General features: G+C 42.8%; 1 protein-coding gene across 2 annotated transcripts; it reads left to right on the forward strand.

Annotated features, from left to right (window-relative positions):
- Positions 1–5231: 5231 nt before the first annotated feature.
- On the forward strand, positions 5232–17618 carry LYZL4 (lysozyme-like 4). 2 transcript variants are annotated; one of them, XM_011984278.1, is made up of 5 exons: positions 5232–5415; positions 8517–8747; positions 8861–9013; positions 11078–11156; positions 17362–17618. In XM_011984278.1, the coding sequence occupies exons 2-5, from the start codon at positions 8609–8611 to the stop codon at positions 17429–17431; spliced, it is 441 nt and encodes a 146-aa protein (XP_011839668.1). In that variant the 5' UTR covers positions 5232–5415; positions 8517–8608; the 3' UTR covers positions 17432–17618. The 2 variants fall into 2 exon arrangements, with proteins under 2 accessions (XP_011839668.1, XP_011839669.1); XM_011984279.1 differs by having other exon boundaries at positions 8536–8747.
- The last annotated feature ends 4089 nt before the right edge of the window (positions 17619–21707 follow it).

Genomic DNA, 21707 nt, shown 5'->3' on the forward strand with positions numbered 1-21707 from the left:
TTTCTTTCTTTCTTCCTTCTTCTTCTTTTCCTCCTTCTCCTCCTCTTCCCTCTCCCTCCCCTCCCCCACCCCCTCCTTCTTTTCCTTCTTCCTCTTCCTCCTCTTCTTCTTCCTCCTCCTCCTCCTCTTCTTCTTCCTCCTCACAATGATCCAATCTTGTGAACATAAAAGAATCTCAGAGTACATAGTTTTAACATGTGTATGTTAATATTTTAGTTGAAATTTGCATTTGGAAAGTATTTTAAGAATAAAAATGCAACACAAAAGGAGAAACATTTCCAACAATCTAAAAGAGGCAATCTCTTTGCAAAGTAGTATATATAAAGCATCACCCAGGCAAGGCAGCAGGGTGGTTGGGGACAGTAACCTCTCAAGTAAGGCAACTGGCTTCTTGTAGCTTGTGACCTTAGAGAAGTCATGTAATTTCCCTGAGCTCAATATATTTACCTATAAACTGAGGCTGAGAAGGTTACTGTGAGGATTACATAAGATGATACATAAAAGGCTCAGCCCAGAGTGTAGCATACTGTAAGTATTTAATAGATGCTAGGTATTATTTTTGTAAGGTGTTTCTTTTATACAGGGTAGTAAGATGCTACATCTGTGTCTCATAGTGTGGTAGGCTGGGTAACCAAATTGATCCTTCTGTGGAACAAAACTAAAAATGCTGCACAAAAATTTTATGAGAAAAAAACACAAACAAACACTCCAGCCTAAAATTCAGTGACAGTGGAATCCAGAGAGGTAAGTGCATTACCATAGCTGGCTTTTGACTTGAAGGCACAGCTTTGTGATGCTTTGGGGAGGAGAGGTGGAACCCAGCTGGAGACCCCCCATAAACCTGGGGCTCCAAAGCACTATACATTTATGCAGTGTGAGCTAGTACCTGCCCTGGGGACTGTGAGGATGATGGCTTGTCTTAAACCTGGGTGCCGAGTGACAGCAGAGAAACAATTTTTGTTTCTTCTGATAAGTCTTTGCCACCAGCTAGACTTAACAAATAGAACATAAGATCATACCCACGGCAGACCTCAGATATTGGAACAATGAGTCGCAGGATAAAATATGTGTGTTTACTATGGTTCCTAGAAAATAAAGCAAGGTTGAAAACCAGAGTAAAAAAGCAGATTGGAAAAAGAGCTAAACAAAATGTATAATAATGAACAATCAAATTAACGAAACAAAGGCAGGGTGTGGTGGCTCATGCCATCCCAGCACTTTGGGAGGCTGAGGTGGGTGGATCGCTTGAGCCTAGGAGTTTGAGACCAGACTGGGCAACATGGCAAAACCCTGTCACTACAAAAAATACAAAAATTGGCCAGGCATGATGGCACACATCTGTAGTTCCAGCTACTCAGGAGGGTGAGGTGGGAGGATCACTTGAGCCCAGGAGGCAGAGGTTGCAGTGTGCCGAGACTGTACCACTACACTCCAGCCTGGGTGAGAGAGTGAGACCCTGTATCATATAAAAACCAAACAAAACAAAAACCCAAAAAACAAAAAACGAAAACCCCCCACAAATTAATGAAATGGAAAACTCAATTCATGGATTTAACCGCGGATTTAACATTCCTGAAGAGAGAATTCCTGAGCTGCCAGATAGACCTGAAGAAATGATCCAGGATGCGGTCCAGAGATACAGACATGAGAAATATGAGACATTGAGACACGGAGGTTGTAGTGAGGTGACAGTGCCTGAGACTGTCTCAGAAATAATGAACGTATCTGATTGACAGATTCAGGGAACTCAACAAATTTCAGGATAAATAAGTAGAAAGAAATCCACTGGAGCAAAGGACAAAGAGAAGAAGCAGCAGCGTGCCCAGAATATCACATGGAGCAGCACCTTGGCTCCTGAGAGCAGGTAGCAGGGGCTGAGAGCACGACTTCTGGAATGGAACCCTAACCCTGTCATCTGCCCTGATTAGAAAAGTCATTCCTAAGCCATAGTTGTTTCTTCATGAAATGTGCATAATAATCACAATAATAGTTAACTGTTGGGAGGACTGTGAGGATTAAACGACCTAATTCATATGATTCCCTTAGCCCTATGACTGACATGTTAACAAGACTCAACAAATGCCAGCCTCCATTCTCTGTTCTCCAGGAGGTAAAGTTTTCAGTATCTTCAAAGGCACTGGCCGGTGGGGGTGCTGGTGGGCAGGGGGCAGAGACAACCAAAGAGGAGCAGGGGCTGTCTCGAGCACACTCCACCCTACCCTGCTGGTGGTCCCCTTGCCCAAACTCCACACCATTTCCACATCTCTTGCTCAGTGCAGGCTTCGTTGTCCCCAACCTGCTGCACCCTGGGCAGGTGGGCTCTCTTCTCTTTGCCCCCACAGAACTGTGAATGAACTTCTTTTATGGTGTTTCTTAGAGGGCTGCTGATGATTATTTTTTAACCTGTGTAAGTACCACACTGTGCTATGAGCTCACTTTGATGTGCCTAACACTTGCCACATTTTCTAGCACATTTTTTAGGGTCTAAGAAGGATTTTCAGGTGCTTGGATGTGGCCAATATCACAAGCCATAGCTCTAAGAAAGAGAGGATTCTGCCCAGTTTGCTCAGTGTATACAGCCAGTGCACTAAACCCCATTGGTAACACAAAGCCTATTCCATCCAGTCATGCCCAGTAACTCAACAGGGCAAATGACAGGGCAGCAAACCTTGGGGTTTTTGCCTGGGGAGGCCCCTGCACCATGAGGGCTCCTAGGTCAATTCTTCTGGGAAAGGTAAATGTCATATCAGGAAAGAAGGGCAATTCCCTTCCCTCTGGGAATAAGACCTTTGCTGGAAGTTGTGTGATTGCAGTACAGCTTGCCCAGTCGATTTCGTAGAACAGTTGGTGCTTGTCAATAGGCTCCAGAGCAGATGGCCCATGTGCTAAGGGCCCAGACAGATGGTTGCCTGGAGGCACAGGCCAAAGTGAGAGCACGAAGCTGAGGGGATGTGTCCATTATCAATTGCTGTGTAACAACCTCCTCACCCCAGACTTACAACAGTGGCTAAAAGCAAGAAATATTCATCATTGCTTACTAGGCTGAGGGTTAACTGAACACTTCTGCTTATCTTGACTGGACTTGATTGATCATGGCTGTCATCATTCATGTATCTATGGTCAGCTGGGGGCTGGCCAGCGCAGGGTGATCTTGCATGTGTGGCAGTTAACTGTCATCCACTGTAGCAATAGGGGTGACTGGTGCCACTCCTCTCTTGCAAGATGAGGCCAGGCATGTTCATGTGGTGGAGGTAGAGCTCAGGGTGAGCAGAGGCCACCAGGCTTCCTGACGCCTAGGATCAGCCCCACCTCATTCCACTGTGATCTACTGTCACAGCAAGACAGGCCGACCCAACCCCTGGGGTGGGGAGCGGATGGCAGCCCTTGATGGAAGCAGCTAAGTTACAAAGCCAAGGGGCACGGATACAGAAAAGAGTATAAAATTGTGGCCCTTTTTTTTGTTTTTGCAAACTGTCTACCACTGTGGATGAGGGGAACATTTCTGCTATTATGCCTTCAGAGGTGGGAGTTTCTGCAGATGGAATGTTTCTCGATTAACTGATTTCTGTGAAAACACCTTGGTTCTCTGCCAACCAGTCTCCAGCTGAGCCAACACTAAAGATTGTTGAGAAAATAGGCATGTATGGATTTAAGCCTCAGTGTTTATGGCCTGGTTTTAGTTTTTCTTTTGTGATTCTCTACATTATTAATTTTCAATTAATCGACTAATTACCAGTTCTAATTGAGTCAGCCAGAAAGACTACTGTGTTTTCAAAAGGCCAATTTGCCCTCAATCATCTCAATATCTCTTACCTTTTGGAGCTGAAAAGGATCTTAAAGATAACCTAGTCTGATGCCCTCAAGTCACAGATGAAGTTGCCCAGGCCCCAAGAGAGGATGTCCTTGACCATGGTCCTATGGTGACTAGAAAACCTAAATAAGGGCTTCTCCCACTATTCCACCTAGAAGGCAGTCCTATGGGGGCCCAGAAGAATGCTGTAGCAGGCAGAATACTGATCTCCCAAAGGTGTCCTAATGAAGCCATGCCCCAAAGAATTAAAGGAACCAATGACTAACAGAAATTCTTGAGTTTGCAGCATGGCAGGTAAGAAAAGAAACAACTTGCTGAAATATTGAAACTCCCTCTCCTTATGAGATAAAAGAACTGGCTGAAATCAGCTGGAACCAAGATGGCCGACCGGAGTCTAGGCAGAAAAAGCTTGCTGATGCCACAGACTAAATTTCTAACTTTATATTAAAGTTTATACCCAAAATTGTACAGGAGACCCATGAAATAGTATGAAGAGATAAGTGCACATGACCCAGGACTTTCCAGCCCTTCCCTTTCTTCCACCAAATCACCTACTAATTTTAGAATCCACTCCCTAAACTCTTTCTAATAAAAATACTGCATTGCAGGGTGATAGATTTGAGGTTGACATTGCTGTCTCCTTGGAAATCGACAATATATTGACAATATATTTAAAATTAAATATTTATATTTCAATAAAAAGCCTTTTCTCAAACACCCAGTGTCATAGTGTTGGCTTCCAAGGCATTGAATCCCTTTTGTTCAGTAACACTAACCCCTGGAACCTCTGACTATGTTAGTTTGAATGGCAAAAGAGACTTTGCAGATGTGTTTAAGGCTAAAGACTTTGAGAAGCAGAGATAACCCTGGATGGTCCGGCTGGACCAATCTAATCATGAGTCCTTAGACGTGGAAGGGAAGGAAGAAAAGTGGATCAGAAAGATACAATGACAGAAGAAGAGGCAAGAGAAATTCAAAGTGTGAGAGGGTTTGACTCACCTTTGCTGGCTTTGAAGACAGAGGAAGGCAACAGAGCTAAGAAATGCAGACAGTGCTCAGCAGCTGAGAATGGCCCTTAGCCAACAGCCAGCAAGGAAACAGGGAACTCAGCCCTGCAACTGCAGAAACTTTATTCTGCCAACAACCTCAATGAGCAAGGGAATGAATCTTCTTCTAAAGCCTTTGGAAAGGAGCACGGCCCCACTGACACCTTAATTTTAGCCCTGTGAGACTCATTTCTGACTTCAGAGCTATAGAACTTTAAGATAATAAATTGTGTTGTTTAAGCCACTAAATTTGTGGTAATGTACTTCAGCAGCAATAGAAAACTAATACAAATGTGATGGTGACAGACCTTCCCTTTTTCAGAATATCTTGGTGCATAGCAACTGATGTCATAGAAAGGGTTCTAGAAGAGCACGTCATGGAGAACTCTTGGGTGCAGACAAGTGGATGATTAATGAAGTAGCATCTGAAAAATCCAGGGAACTAAATGTAGGTGGAGCAACTTCCCTGTGACACACGTCGAAGCTGCTGCAGTGACTGTTCTTCCCCTCCCCTTGGAAAGGCACCAAAAGCCTCCTTTTGGAAGGGCTGGTGGACTGGTAGGCGGGTATATGGCGGGCAGGAGGGTAACGAGCATGACAACACCCAGCTGCAGGAGATGCTCATCAGCAAATTCACTTATTGCTCATTTGATGACAGTTCAGTTGGGAAGAGGAGGTTTTCACTCATTCATTCAACAAAGTTTCATTGAGAACCTACTCTGTATTAGGTTCTGTTCTAAATTCTGGGGATAATGAAGAGAAAAAAAATAGACCAGGTTTCTGCATTCCTGGTGTTTACACTCAGGTATGGGAGAGAGAAAATAAGCAAGTGAACAGATAAATGAACAATGGAATTCCTGATATTGATTAATGGTATGAAGAAAATAAAGACCGTCTTTTTTGATGGGGCAGTGATCAAGAAATCTCCTTTGAGGTAGCGAGCTCATATGTGGTGGTCAGGGCAGTTATGCTCCAGGTAGAAGGAATGGCTGGTGCAAAGGACCTGAGGGGAATGAAATTGGCATATTCAAGGAAAAGAAACGTGCAAGGTGACTATGGCAGAGTGAAGGTGATCAAAGGAGAGAGTGATGTGAATTCAGACTGCAGAGGTGCTCAGTGGCTACATCAGAAAGTCTTGTCAGCCAGGCTGAGGAGTTGGCACCTTATTTAAAGTGCAAGGGGAATCCACTGGAGATTAGTGATGTGACTAGACACATGCTTTATAAAATGCCTTTCCAACTGCTGTGTGGGCAGTGGGTTTAGGGGAGCAGAGAGGAGTATGTAGTAGAGGAGTGTAGTTAGAAAACCTCCACCTTAGAGATGATGGTGGTCTGGATTAGGAAGATGGCAGAAAAGAAGATGACGGGCGAATAGGTTCTGGAAGAAGTGCAGATGGCACACCCTGATGAACTGGCTTCTGCGGGAGAGGGGAGGAGAGGACTCAGTATGCCTTCTATGAGTTAAGATGAGGCCTGCCCTTTGGAAGACAGACATTACCAGAAAATGTTGTTTGCTCTGTTGGCAAATGAAACATGCACTGAGAGTCACTTTTTAAAATTATTGTACTTTAAGTTCTAGGGTACATGTGCACAACTTACAGGTTGATACATAAGTATACAAGGGCAGGGGTGCAACCAGAGCTAAGAAAAATGTTCGCAAGTAAAATCTAGTGCTGTGCATCTTTAATCCACTTACTCTTCAAATCAACACAATTAAGTACTGTTATAATCTGTGCTTCAGAGGAGGAAACTGAGGAATCGAGAGGCTGAGTAATTTGTCTAAGATCACTAATGGGATCGCTGATATCTCAGCCACTGAGGGGTAAAGCTGGAACTTGGACCCAGGCAATCTGATTCCCAAGTCTGAGCTCTTAAATGCAAGGCCCTCCTAGATACTGTATTTGGTGTACTGGTCACGTCTGCAACTAATCATGCAGCTTGAGAGTTTGAAGAAATGTTTGAAGTATAATTCTTCTAATTCATGAATATACTTATTTCTAACTTTTGCCCAAGTTAGACATTTCTCAACAGGGAGCAATTTTGTCCCACAGGAACATTTTTGTCTGACATAACTTGAGGGCATCTAGCTACTGGCATCTAGAGGCCAGGTGTACTCCTAAACAATTCCAATGCACAGGATGTTCCCAGAACAAAGCATATTCCAGCCCAAGTGCCAAGGTTGAGAACCCCTGGTGTAGGTGTATACAGCCTGGAGGACATGCACCTGCAAATGGTGACAAACAGGAAGGTGCAATGAATTGTCCTGTTGATATACAACGATGGACTGCTAGGGGCTATGAGGTATTCCAGGAGGAAGATGAGTTCCAATTTCCAGTTGGACATTCTAGTCTGAGGAATGGGATAGAGCACAAAACAGGACAATCACCTGCAGGGTGTCATGGAAAAAATCTGAGAGCAATAGGGGCTCAGAGGGAAAATGGAACTTTTATGGAGGATCCATCAGGGTCCAAGAAGTTGGCACCTGGGGTAAGGCCTCAAGATGGAGCAACATTTGAATGGGGAAAGGCATGGTAGGGCCCTGTGCATTGGGAAGAACCATGCATGAGGGCACGGGTGCCAGAGGAACGGAGTGGGGAGGTGCAGAGGCATCCAGAGAGGGAGCGCCATGAGAATTCCGAGTTTACTGAATAGATTGGTCCTGATAAAGGGTGGATGGGGTAAAGCCAGATCATGGAGGGCTTGGAAAGCCAACTGTGGGTTTGCTGTGGTAAGAAGAAGGGATTAGCAGTGTTCTTCAAGTGACATTTTGTACCTGCTTTGGGGACATTTCTCAGTCATGGTAGAAAACACCACCTGCATGAGTTGGCCCGGAGGGTTGGAGATGAAAAGGCTGGGCTATGACTTAGCTTGCTGTGAGGAGGCGGTGGGTTTAGATGGTGACAGCCACCTAAAATGGAAAAGAAATGGAGAAGGCTAAACTCAAGAGTCCATTCTCTGAGTGACCTCCCCTCCCAAGTGACCCCACTTTTAAAGACAAGGAAGCAGAAGCACTGTGAGGCTAAATGACTTGTCTGTTGCCTGGCTAGTATGTGGCAGGTCTGGGCTTGTCTCATTCCATGGACAGCAAGGGAAAAACTCAGGGGAGTTTGGTTTATAGAAAATCTAGGGACAAGACTGTGTAAAGGACAAAGACACAACTGGGAATAAGACGCATAAGAGGTGGTAATGGACATAACTCAACAGGTCAGTAGTGGTTCTGCTGGAGTGGTGGGGCCATGATGCTTTTTTTTTTTTTAATTTCTCTTTTCCGTTTTCCAAGATGTATTTAATCACCAAAGTCTACTTTTACAATAAAGGGAAGAAAGGTCTTGAGCATCTGTATCTAATGTCAGAGTGAAACGAGTGAGATACAAACCCAGAAGGAGTCTGCATTTATAAAATGCCTTTCCAACTGCTGTGTGGGCAGTGGGTTTAGGGTTTGCTGGATGGAAAGAATTGGGGTTGGGAGGGGGGCCTCAAGAGTGCAATTTCCCTAGAAAATAGGAGGTCAAGAGGAGGAGAAGGGGTGGAGTTTCAGGTGTCCCAGATTTGCAGTGACTCGAAGCAGAGAATTAGGATGGGAAGAAGTGTCATGGCTTACCAGGTGAGATTCCTATTTTTCTGATGACACTGAAGTGTGCTCCACCCCCAGCCCCACAGTGCCCTTCTTTCCCTTCAGAGGACCAGTGTCCCTGTGACTCTGCTCACTCATCTGGCCACCGTTGCCCCGAGTTGCCAGGAGCCTGGAGAAGATGAAGGCATCCGTGATTCTCTCCCTCCTTGGCTACCTGGTGGTTCCAAGTGGTGCTTACATCTTGGGGCGTTGCACAGTGGCTAAGAAACTCCACGATGGAGGCCTGGATTATTTTGAGGGCTATAGCCTTGAGAACTGTGAGTAGGCCCCCTTAGTGCTCCCGCCTCTCACCTCCTTGCCCCCCCTTCCTTGGCCAGGCATCCCCAACTCCAGCTGTCCTCAGAGTCACACACCTTCTGTTCCATCTTAGGGGTGTGCCTAGCCTACTTCGAGAGCAAGTTCAACCCCATGGCCATCTACGAGAACACACAAGATGGCTACATTGGCTTTGGCCTCTTTCAGATTCGTGGCAGTGACTGGTGTGGTGACCATGGCAGGAACCGCTGCCACATGTCATGTTCCGGTAAGTCTCTCTTTCCATTCTGTGCGGGGGCACTGGAGGCTGTGGTGCTGTGTCAGAGGCCTGCCTTCCAGATGGCCAGAGTTTACAAAGTTTACAAAGAAGAGGGCGTGGCAGGAGTCATATCCAGCGTGGGTCCCTGGGAGGCTGAGCATTGCACTGCTGAGGGCACAGCGAGATCAGGCTGTGGGGAGTCAGGCAGGCTAACCTAGGATGAAGTGATGGAGACCCCTGTTGAAATGGGCAGAGAAGGTGTTGGGAAGTTGAGAGGAGGCTGCAGGCATCAGAGCCTGAAGGTTGGGAGCAGAGGGCCCCAGCTGGCCTGATTTCACCCACGTTCGGCCACCTCTCCCTTTTTTAAGGGGGCAGTTGCTGCCACTTTGAAAGGCAGAACCGGTTACTGGGAGGAGACAGGAGCTGGGCATGCCAAGGGGAGCTTGCCCACTGCTCTTAGGCGGTCCTAAGTACCTGTGATCAAGGGGAGGTGGTTGCCAGGATTCACTCATTGCATGAGCATTTATTGAGCACCTACAAAGTGCCAGGCCTTACAGAGTTGCCATTTTAGTGCTTGTTAACTGCCAGCTACTCTTTTAAGCCCTTTATAAGTATTCATCTAATTAATTCATCTAATAAATCTAATTAAATACCCATGAGGTGGGTACTGTTATCCCCATTCTACAAATGAGGAAACTGAGGCCCAGAGAGGATAAGTATATGCCCCAAACCACACAGCTGTGCGATAGTAGAGCTGGGAGGGAGACCTAAGCAGTGCGACTTCTGAGTTGGGGCTAAACCAAGAGGCTACACAGCTGCGCCAGGTCTCCCTCACATCTGAGGCAGTCTTTCTGTCTAAGCACCCCAGCATCCTCCCTAATGAGCAAACCTCCCTCCACGCTGATGGGTGAGAACCATTCCAGAGCCTGTGGCTTCTGAGCTGGGTCTTTAGGAGACAGAGTGGAGGGGTTGGAGTGAAGGCCTGCAGCCTTCTCATGTGGCCTGGGGAGTACCTGTCTGTGTTGGGCCCCATGATTGACCTTTAGCTCCAGAGAGGAGTAAGAAAGTTCTCTGAATCAAGGAGAGGCAGGACGGCAAAGTAGGAGGAAAAGGCACAGGAACTCTGTGGGAACCTGGTGGGAATCCTAGCTGCTGCCATTAAGAACGACATGAGCTTGTATAAGTCACTTCTAGAGCCCCTCCATCTGTGAAGTGGGGACATTAACAACCACTTAGGGTTTCTGTGAACATAAAATGGAATAATGTATATAAAATGCCAGGCAGGGCCCTTAGTAAATTATAATAATCACAGTCTAGTTGAGGAGACATACACATTAAAAGTGTAAGTTAATAACATTTTAAAATTAATTAAATTCATTTAATTTAAATTGAAATGATGGTACATCCAGTGTCACCCAGAGCTTCCTGGTAGCCAATGCAAAAAGAGAAATATGGTAGGCCTGTAATTTATATTTCATAGGCAGAAATCAATCTATCTATCTATCTATCTATCTATCTATCTATCTATCTATCTATCTATCTATCTAATCTCCATCTCTCCAGAATCCAATGGGAGACACATAAAATTATCTGTCTGTAATAGAGGTGGTGCTGTGTGTTGTGATAAAAATATGGTGGACTGTATATCCTGAGAAACTCTCCCGTTAGGTAGAATGTAAACAAAGAAAAGAAAAAACAATTCTTTTAAAGTCCCAGACTGAGTTGGCCAGAAAGTAAGAAAAATCCCTAGAGGCTAAAAGGGGAACAAGGATACAGATAGGTTAAGTAAAGAGTTAGAACAGGTCATGATCCTGGGCATCAGCTGATTCTCTGTAGCCTAATCAATATATTTTAATGGAAAAAATTTTATGAGAATTACAAGTTAAAAAATCAATAGATCTGGTAAAAAGATGACTACATCCTGCTACCTCCTTAGGGTTGTCTAATAAAAATCTAAGGATGGATTTATTACTGGAAGACTCTCTGATGTGAGCACCCTGTACCTTCCCTGATATCACTCTAACTTAGCTGTCACATGGGGGCATGGTATCTTCCATTTTATTTTCCCCACAGCTTTACTGAATCCTAATTTAGAGAAGACAATTAAATGTGCCAAGACCATTGTAAAAGGAAAACAAGGGATGGGAGCATGGTAAGTCATACATTTTTATGTAGCCTGTATTAACGACTTTCACTCATGATCTCTAATCTGAATCTTGGCCAAATCTTGGCTGTTGCGCATCTGCAGTGCCAAACTAAAAGGCTCTGACTCACCAAGGTAAGTAGCAGAAAACCATTGAGTTCCACAACCTCAAGGCCACAGAGGGAAGGAAACAATTATCAGAAATTGCCTTGAATTGTACTTTTTTCACCCAAATCTTGTTTAGGGTTCTATAGAATGCTAGGATGAGCATCTTCAAACTAAATCTGTGTTTATTATGATAATCTCTGATTGTTTCTTTCCTATAAGTTCCTACAAGGTTTTTGAATACCTTTAAGGTTCTTGATGCATGTTACGAAATCCAGCAGGCCCGTATTTGTTTAAAGGGTTTAGTAAAATGTAGATTTACTACATCTTCACCAATCATAAAACTTTTGCGATTTAAAGGTGAATAACTGGCTGGGCATGGTGGCTCACACCTGTAATCCTAGTACTTTGGGAGGCGGAGGCAGTTGGATCACCTGAGGTCAGGAGTTCAAAACCAGCCTGACCAACATAGTGAAAACTTGTCTCTACTAAAAATACAAAAAAAAAAAAAAAAGCCGGGTGTGGTGGTGCATGCCTGTAGTCCCAGCAACTTGGGAGGCTGAGACAGGAGAATTGCTTGAACCCATGAGGCAGAGGTTGTAGTGAGCCGAGATCGCGCCGCTGTACTCCAGCCTGGGCAAAAGAGTGAGACTCAATCTCAAAAAAAATAAAAAATAAAAAAGCGAATAACAATTTTGTCTTACCTTCTTTTGTCTTTTATGATATCCCATTAGGGCATTTTCTCCCATGTTTGTTATATATTACTATTGTTTTGTAATTTTTTTCATCTTTGCTCTTTACCTATTTTAAAATTCAAGTTATATTATTTGAAAGAGCTCTTTATATATTTGGTATATTAACTGATTGTTGTATATTTATTGCCAAAATGACTGCAACTCTAATTTCCTCTTTAGCCAGATATTTGCTTAGAAAAGTCTAAAACTTACAAGAGTTTGGGCGTATGCCTGACTTCTTTCACCGAGTGTTGCATTTGTTTATGTTTTTGTGTGTGGTTGCAATTCATTCTCATTGCTATATGGTATTCCATTGTGTGGATTCACCGCAGGTTACTTACTTATTCCTCTATTGGTGGGCATTTGGTAGTTTCTTCATTTTTAGTGCTGCCATGGACAGTCTATACTTACCTTTTGGTGAATGCAAATGTAAAAGGATTTCTATTGTTTTTACCAAGGAATAAAATTGCTAGTCATAGAATAAGTGTATTTTCAGATTTGGCATATTGTGTCAAACAGTTTTCTAAAGAGATTTTTATCAATGTATACTACCATCAGAAATTATGCATTTCAGTTGCTTCACCTTCTCAACGACGCTTGGTAATTTCCAGTTTATTCTCATGACTGTGTTGTGGTATTGCATTATAGTTTTACTTTGCATTTTCCTGATGAGGTTTCAAAATGTTTATTGGCCATTTATATATCTCCTTTGGTGAAGTGCCTCTTCAAATCTTTTGTCAGTTTTTCTATTGTGCTGTCTTTTTCTTATTAATTTGTAGGAGACATTTATATATTCTGGATAAAGTTTTTTTGTTGGATATATGTATTGCAACTGTCTTTCATTCTGTGAGTTACCTTTTTATCTTTTTTTTTTTTTTTTTAAATAAAAACATAAAAAAAAAAAAAAAAAGAAAAGAAATGGGGTCTTTCTCTGTTACCCTGGCTAGAGTGCAGTGGCGTTATCATAGCTCACTGTAGCCTGGAAATCCTGGCCTCAAGTGATCCTCCTGCCTCAGCCTCCCAACTAGCAAGGACAACAGGCACATGTCACCATGCTTGGCTCTTTTTTTTTTTTTTTTTTTTTTTTACCTTCTCCAGAGTGTCTTGATAAATAGAAGTTCTTAGTCAGAATGTAGTCTAATTTATTATTGCTTTCCCTTTATGGTTATTTTAACAAATATCTGCCTATTCCTTGGTCTTGAGGATATTCTCCTTTTTTCCTAAAAGCTTTATTGTTTTATCTTTCACATTTGGCTCTGCAATATCCTTTCTTTCTTTTTCTTGCCCTGTTGCATTGGCTAGGATCTCCAGTAACTGTTGAATAGAAGTGACAATAGTGGCATCCTTGTCTCATTTCTAGTCTCACAGGTAAAGAAGTTCAATATTGTATCATTACATGTGATGTTTTAAGTATCTGGAGATACTCTTAATCAGATTCTGTTCCTTTTCATCTCTAGTTTGTTAAAGTTTTTTTTTTTTTTAAATAATGAATGGGTGCTGAGTTTTGGTTATTACATTTTATTTACTTTTTTGCAATTATGTGTTAGCTTATCCATCTGCCTTAAAAATTCAAACTATTGTCTTTTTTTAGCGTCTCTTAACTCCCATGACTTTTCCAAAGGTCATATCTGGTGACATCTTATTGAGGATGCCAGTTCTATAAAATTTACTTCTGGATCCTGCAGTACGTTATTTCATAGTAAATTTCATTATGATGTGCTGGTAGTGGTGGCTCATGTCTGTAATTCCAGCACTTTGGGAGGCTGAGGTGGGTGGATCACCTGAGGTCAGGAGCTCAAGACCAGCCTAGCCAACATGGTGAAACCCCATCTCTACTTAAAAAATACAAAAATTAGCCAGGCGTGGTGGCATGCATCTGTAATCCAAGCCACTTGGGAGGCTGATATAGGAGAATCGCTTGAACCTGGGAGGCGGAGGTTGCAGTGAGCTGAGATTGTGCCACTGTACTCCAGCCTGGGCAACACAGCGAGACTCTGTCTCAAAAAAAATTAATAAAGAAATTTTATTACGATGCCCCCTTTTCTTTTTGTGATATTTCCCCATAGGTCCCATGTTAGCTTTATCCTCTTTACTCTTCCTTGAATAAGGACGGAGTTACCTGCCTGGTTGATTCTGGACATTGTAATCTCCAGAGAGATCTAGAAAGAATGTCATATTTCCTAAGTTCCAGATGGCACAGTTTTTCAGATCTTAGTATTTCTGAAACTAGGCTTTATTTTGTAATCAATGTATTATGCCCCCAAAGCTGTTATTAAATCATTGATGAATCTTAGAATAGAAGATGTCTTACAATAGAGGAAATCCTATAATAATAGCTGCAATTTCTTAACTGATTGCATTTATATGCACATCATGATTGAATCCTCACAAATCCCTCTGCAGTGAGCATTCTTATCTTCATTTTCAAAATTAGAAAACCAAGGCATAGAGAAGTAGAATAACCTACTTATGGTCACAGCAATATGATCAATCCTGGATCTGTGCTATTCCAAGCCTCAGGTCACCAGGCTACTCAAAGAGATGGGGATGGGTGACACAGAAGGTCTATGCTCTGGTTATGTAGAAGGCAGCCAAAGTATAGTTATCCAGTACTCCAGTGAGTCCTAACTCAGGGTTTCTGAGCAGAGTCAGTGTAGGGTGGTGGGGGGAGAAAGGACAGGCCTGCAGGTGGACAAATTTCACTAGTGGAAGCATAGGTGGTGTTCCTTACTATAAATCATGGGCCCTGAAGGCAGCAGAGACTTTGTCCAGAATCTGATCCAGAAGGTTATGTCTGTCTCAGAGGCCGAGCCTTTTTGTTGTTGCTTTTTTTGTTTTGTTTTGTTTTTCTGTGTCTTCAAGGTACTTTGGAACTATTAGGTTGTTGCAAAAGTCATCGTGGTTTTTGCCATTAAAAGTAATGGTGGTTTTTGCCATTACTCTTAATGGCAAAAACCGTGATGACTTTCGCACCAACCTAAAAAATTCAACAAGAGATTTTTTTCCTGCTTCTATATCTCCAGCCTCTAGCTCTGTGCCTGACGCATAATGGATGCCCCATGTGCTTGTTGAAAAATTGAGGCTATATTTGGGGCCACTACCCTGAAGTCATTCATAACATTTTTATTTTTAAATTTACTATTTATTATTTTTAAAAATGAAAATAAACCCTTTCCCTCTTAGCAGCCTCCTCAAGGTCACCGGTGTTAATATTCTTAGAAATCAGAGAAAAATGTATGCACAGATATTTTAAAACACACATGGAATTCCAGTGTCCACACTGAGCTGCTCCTTGCTTTCTCTAATCTTTTAATAGAGCTCACGAATCGGTATTATTACTACTTAAAGGTCTCTGTCATTGCTGTAGCAGCTGCTAGTGCCCTGCTGTATAGATGTTGCAGGTAATTTATCTGCCAGTTCTCTAATGATGAAAATTTAGTTCGTTTCAGTTTTGTTGCTGCTGTTGCTGTTTCAAAATTCTATCATAAGCATCTTGCTTTTAGAACTTTTATGTTCTTTCAGTTGTATCCTCAGAGAAATCCCTTGAAGGGAATTTATTAGACTATTTGGTGCATTTAAACGTTGGAGAGACCAGTTGCTAAACTGCCATTCAGAGAAGGGGCCCCTCCATCAACACTGCACGAAGGGGCCTGTTTCTCCTCAGCTCACCAGTCTGAGGTGTTAAAAACCTGTGCAGTTTTGGAAAATTGAGGTGTGTAAAGTGATATCATTCTGTTTTGCTTTGCATGTTGAAATTACAAAGGAAGTTGAACATGTTTTCATGTGTTTATTGACTCTTTTTCTGTGAACTGTTTACTTATATTCTTAGTCCATTTTTCTATTGGGTTGTTAATGGTTTTTTTCTGCATGTGGTCTTTTATATGTCTTTTATAAATTAGGCTTATTAGACTCTTATTCATTTTATTTGCATTAACTATTTTTTCAGGTTTGTTATCTGTATTTTGATTTTATGGTATTTTTATCCTACAAGAGTTTCACAGATTCACAAAATCAAATCCCTTGTTTTTTTTCCTTTGTGGCTTCTGGATTTATGTGACATCTCTTTCTTAGAAAGGTCTTTTGTACTCCAAAATTGTAAGCCACGTATTACAACAGTGCTGACACACACACAAATTAAGCCCTATATTAAATTTTGGTTAAATTAAAAATAGAATATGATTTTATGTTTTTAATGCTTAAAATGTTGGCCTTCTTGAATGTATTTTGGTATAAAAAGTGAGGTGTAGGGATGCAGCTTTATATTTTTTAAATGGCTAGTCATTGATTTCAATACTATTTAATCATTAACCCATTTTCATCACTAATTTAATAGACTGTAATTTTAAAGTGAAAGTTCCCTTATTAATGTTAACCATCTTTGGAGTGTTCGAAATACCTTTCATATATGGTCCAAGTTTTCAATTAATGTGGAAGCTTGGCTGATTCTCTAGAGTAAGCCTTAATGAACTAAAACCATCTTTAGTATATGGCACTGAGTGGAGCTATGCTAAGCCAGACAGATCAAGGCCTTCTTATTGCTCAGGTTCCCAGTAAAGGGAGCTTTTATTAAGCTAACAGGCAGCCACGTGTTCTCCAAAGCTCAGTTGGTCAGCTCTGGAGGGTTGGGGCAGATAGGAAGGGAGAAGACCCATGGAGACCTGGAAGACCCATGGAGACCTTCCCACTGAGGGATGGGATGACCAAACAGGGTTTCTAATGGCTTAAAGCTGGCCTGGGTGACTCCCCACCCTGGAGATAGGGACTGGAGAACCTAAAGCCTGGATGCTGGCATGGGGACCCAGAACGAGGGAATCACTATTACAAGCACCAGGAAAAAAGGTTAGAGAAACTCAATGCAGCTGACTTAGGTGGGGCTAAAGAGTCGGAAGGAATTTTGGAAGGTGAAGAGTGAAGCAGGTACATGGAAAGGTGAAAGAGGCCCTGGCCCAGGGGACAAAGGTTCTATTTGCAGGCCTAGGGTCTGCCAAAGACTCATCATGTGAGTTGGAAAGTCACAGAACTTCTCTGAAGCTCACTTCAGAGAAGCAAATGATACTTCCGTTGCAGGGTTGGGGGAGAATTTCACAGTTCACAGTTCAGCCTCCTCATCTCACCATGTGGGATTTATGGAATGAGGTGGGGGCTGATGTGCGCACTAGGATGGAGAAAGCACCAGTATTCATGCCAGGATGTGATGGAGACAGCACTGGAGATGCACAGAAGCCTTCATAATGCTGCCCACCACAGGGGTGGCAAACTCAAAAGTCTCTAATGGGGCAGGCAGGTGTAAATGGCCTGAGTGGGGCTGTGAAGCCCTGGAGACCCTGAGTTCTGACTTTGAGGAGCCCCTCCCTCCTGTTCACTTCTCTCTACAGGCCCACCTGGTCCCGGAACTGCCAGTACTCCGACACCCTGGCGCGGTGGCTGGATGGTTGCAAGCTGTAGCCACCTGCATGGCCCCTGCAGCACTCACCAGTTGCATCTTGTGAATGAAGATACTTTTCTGCTTGCTGCTTCAGTCAGTCTTGTTGATGATCTCACCACTTTAAAAACTCCAGGTGGAAAAGGACAAAAGTTTGCTTCATCCGGGAATGCAGGATGCAGAATAAACCAAACTAGTTACTCAACTTGGGCCAAAGGTCTCTGCTTTGATTATGATTATCTCTATGATCACCATTATTTACCATTATTGTGATTTATTATTATTTAATCTCGGATGGAGGAATTGAAGGAAGGCAATTATCTGAGAAAGAAGATGTGTCCATGAATGTCAATACTAAACAGGAAGAGGAAGAACAGGTACAGTAGAACCAAAGAGGAAAGAAGAGAGGAGGAGAGGCAGATACAAGCAGGGCCTCCAGCTAAGGCATGTCCACACTGGGACACACAGGGGGAGAGACCACAGAATCCTCTTTGCATGTCTATGAAGGGAATCAAATGACAGTTGCTCATTTCTTATAAAAAGTCTCTAAAAATTATAAATAACACATATTTGCACTAGAGAAATTTGGGAAAATACAGAAATGTTAAAAAGGAGAAAATTTTTCCTATAATCCTCAGTACTCAAAGACAATTGCCATTATGATTTCGTTGCATTTCCTTCTGGTATTTTTTCTGCATAGGGTTTTTATTCTTTTTCAAAAATGCTATGATAATGCTGTAGTTAGAGAGTTTTGCATCTGGCTTTTTAGAAAGAAGGCAAACAAATAAGGTAAGACACTTTTCCCCTACATTTATTTCTATTTTAATTAGCAAGGGGTTTATTTTAGAAGCTTAGTGGCTTACAGCTTCTTTCATGGGATGGAGCCTAGGTGTCAGCCTGGGCTTCCTGGACACACCTGCCTGAGATCTGATAGCAGCAGCAGCGAGAGCAGAGGTATCTGCTCAGCAGATCAGGTCACCTATGGGACCCACACCATCCTGGGGGTTGGAGAACATAGTTCCTCATCTTTCAGTCCTCGTACAGGAAGAAAAAAATTAGAGTGGTGTGGAGAGAGCCTGTCAGTCACGTGTGCTTTCCATGGTACTGTAGATTCTTCAAAGTGAAATTTTAGTGCCAGTGAATATTCCAGTATGACGTACCATATTTTGTTTAACTTTTGCTCTACTGTTAGATGTTTTCTTTCTTTCTCTTTCTCTTTCTCGCTTTCTCTCTTTCTTTCCCTTTCTTTCTTTCTTTCTTTCTTTCTTTCTTTCTTTCTTTCTTTCTTTCTTTCTTTCTTTCTTTCTCTCTCTCTCTCTCTCTTTCTTCCTTCCTTCCTTCCTTCCTTCCTTCCTTCCTTCCTTCCTTCCTTCCTCCCTTCCTTCCTTTCTTTCATCTTTCTTTCTCTTTTTCTTTCTTTCTTTCTTTCTTTCTTTTTTTTTTTTGAGACAGAGTCTTGCTCTGTCACCCATTGCTGGAGTGCAATGGTGCCATCTCGGCTCACTGCAACCTCAGGCCCCCAGGTTCAAGCAAGTCTCCTGACTCAGCCTCCCGAGTAGCTGGAATTACAGGTGTGCACCAACACCGCCCGGCTAATTTTTGTATTTTTAGTAAAGACGGGGTTTCACCATGTTGGCCAGGATTGTCTTGAACTCCTGACCTCAAGTGATCCACCAGCCTTGGCCTCCCAAAGTGTCGGGGTTAGGGGCGTGAGCCACCAAGCTTGGCCATGTTAGATCTTTAGGTATTGCCATTTAAAAAACCATTACAAGGAGTGCTGAAGTCCCTGTTTGGGGCTGCCCCTTTTTATTGCTTACATTTTAAAAATTACCCCAACAACATATATTTAATGGGGAAAACCTGGGTAGCATAAGTAGTTATAAAGAAGGAAATTAAGAATATCCCCCCACTGGAAACAGAAGTTTTCATCATTGTTATGTAGCTAAAGTGGGGAACCCTGAATTAGGGATGGTTAGTGTTAAACTTCGTGTGTATCCTTCCCTACGTGTGTGTGTGTGTGTGCACATTTCTCCCTTACAGACATGGACTACTACTAAACATACAGTTTTGTATCTTGCTTTTTTCACTCAATATTTTGTGATCTAATATTTCAAAGTTTACAACAGGGATCCTAGCACCGTTTTTAACAACTACACAGCTTTCCATTATATAGACAAACTATTATGTATGTAACTCTTTATTGTTACTCTTTGTAATTTAGAAAAAAATGGAAGAAATTAGGTAAAAAGTGGCCACCTGAAAGGCAGGCAGGATCCAAATCAATTCAGCCCTTCTTTTTGTCTTCATCTTGGTTACTTTCAGAAGGAAGAAATGGCTGTAAGTTAGAATTTCAAAGACAGAACTTTTACTCAAGTTCAGTAATGATTGTTGAGGTTAATCAAACAATTTTTTGTGGCTTTCCCTCCTCTCTAGAGAGGAGGGCATTCTATATTCCCCAACCACACAGCATGAATCATACAGTAAAATTACTGGCAGTGGCACTTGCAGTTGAGATCAATGTGAAGCTTTGATCAACTTTTTTATTGAGCTGGGAACCCCACACTCTTTCCGAGGGTGGGTCCAAGAGTGATAATGCACATGACCTCAACCCAACCTTAACCTAGAATTAATAACCTGCAATTGATGAAAACACTGTCTCCTCAAGTGCCAAATCCAGCGTGCTGCCGCCTCCTTCCAGCCCATTGCTTCTGCTGCGGCTCACCATCCTCTAATGGACACTTGTGTCAACATGGGCGTGAGGCGTGAGGACAAAGCAAATGTTAGTGTATTGATTGGAACAGCCTCTCTTGGGTTGCCCAAGCCCACTGATAATGGGTGTTACAGTGAGCACTCGTTCTGGGGGCAGATCCCCTTGTCTGGTTTACAGAATGATCCAAGCTGGATTAGGAAATCTCAATAACAACAACTCCTGTTATTATTACTTCTGTTACTAGCAGCTATCATATTAATGCCAACTGTATAAATATTACACAGACCTTTACACAATATTTTCAAGCCTTGCAAAACTTCCTAATGTAGTTATGAAACATACCCCTACTACAGATGGTGAAGTTGAGGCTTAAGGCTAAATAATGTGGTTTTACTCCAGTTTGGTAAGTGATGAAGTTGGGATTGGTATCTTCTCAAAACCTATATCCCCCCACAGAGCTCCCTTCCAAACCCTGGTACTATATAAGTATTAATTTTCTACTCCATTAGCTGGAAAATTGGGTCTCTAGCTTTTTAATTAAGACATTGCACTTAAGAGGTATTAGGCAACTAGTACAGGACAATGGTCATCATGTTGGTGCCCAGTTCACAGGCTGGGAAATTGAGGGAATTTTCTCAACTGCACAAAATAAATCGAGAAGACAGTGTGGGAATCTACAGCATTTCTAAGCTTCTGTCATAGTAAAAATCACCTGGGGCAGGCTGGGCACGGTGGCTCATGCCTGTAATCCCAGCACTTTGGGAGGCTGAGGCAAGCAGATCACCTGGGGCCAGGAGCTCGAGACCAGCCTGGCCAACATGGCTAAACCCCATATCTACTAAAAATACAAAAAATTAGCTGGATATGGTGGTGGATGCCTGTAGTCCCAGCTGCCTGTGAGGCTGAAGCATGAGAATCACTTGAACTCAGGAGGTGGAGGTGGCAGTGAGCCAAGATCACACCACTGCACTACAGCTGGAGCGACAGAGCAAGACTCTGCCTTAAAAACAAAAACAAAAACAAAAAACAACAACAACAAACAAACAAAAAATCACCTGGAGCAACTGTTAAAATGCTGATTCCTGGGTCATGTGTCTGACCTACTGAATCCATATCTCCAGAGATGTGGTCCAGGGAATCTGTGTTTCCAAAGCTTTTCCAGATAGCTCTGATCTTTGGGAAACTTGGAAGAAACCGGCTAGTGCAAAGAGTACAGGGTTGGAAAATGTCAGAAGTCATAGGGATCGTTCCTGGCTCTGCCACTTCTCATTGAGTCAGTTAATTACTTGAGCCTCATTTTTCCTACCTGCAATGAAGTGAGCGACCCTGGCTGCACCAGCTACACAGTGGTGATGTTGAGGGGGCAGCAGTGAGGCCATGGGGGTCTTCTGATTTCTGGGCCCTTCACCTGCTTCCCAGCACCATGCTGACTTTATGAGTAAAAACACTGCTACAGATCTGCCACCAGGAGGGCCTAGGTATGTGTGTGTGTGTGTGTGTGTGTGTGTCTGTGTGTGTGTGTCTGTGTGTGTGTGTGTGTGTGTGTCTGTGTGTGTGTCTGTGTGTGTGTGTCTGTGTGTGTGTGTGTG

This window comes from Mandrillus leucophaeus, unplaced genomic scaffold (assembly GCF_000951045.1).
Source record: "Mandrillus leucophaeus isolate KB7577 unplaced genomic scaffold, Mleu.le_1.0 Scaffold265, whole genome shotgun sequence".
NCBI lineage: Eukaryota > Metazoa > Chordata > Mammalia > Primates > Cercopithecidae > Mandrillus > Mandrillus leucophaeus.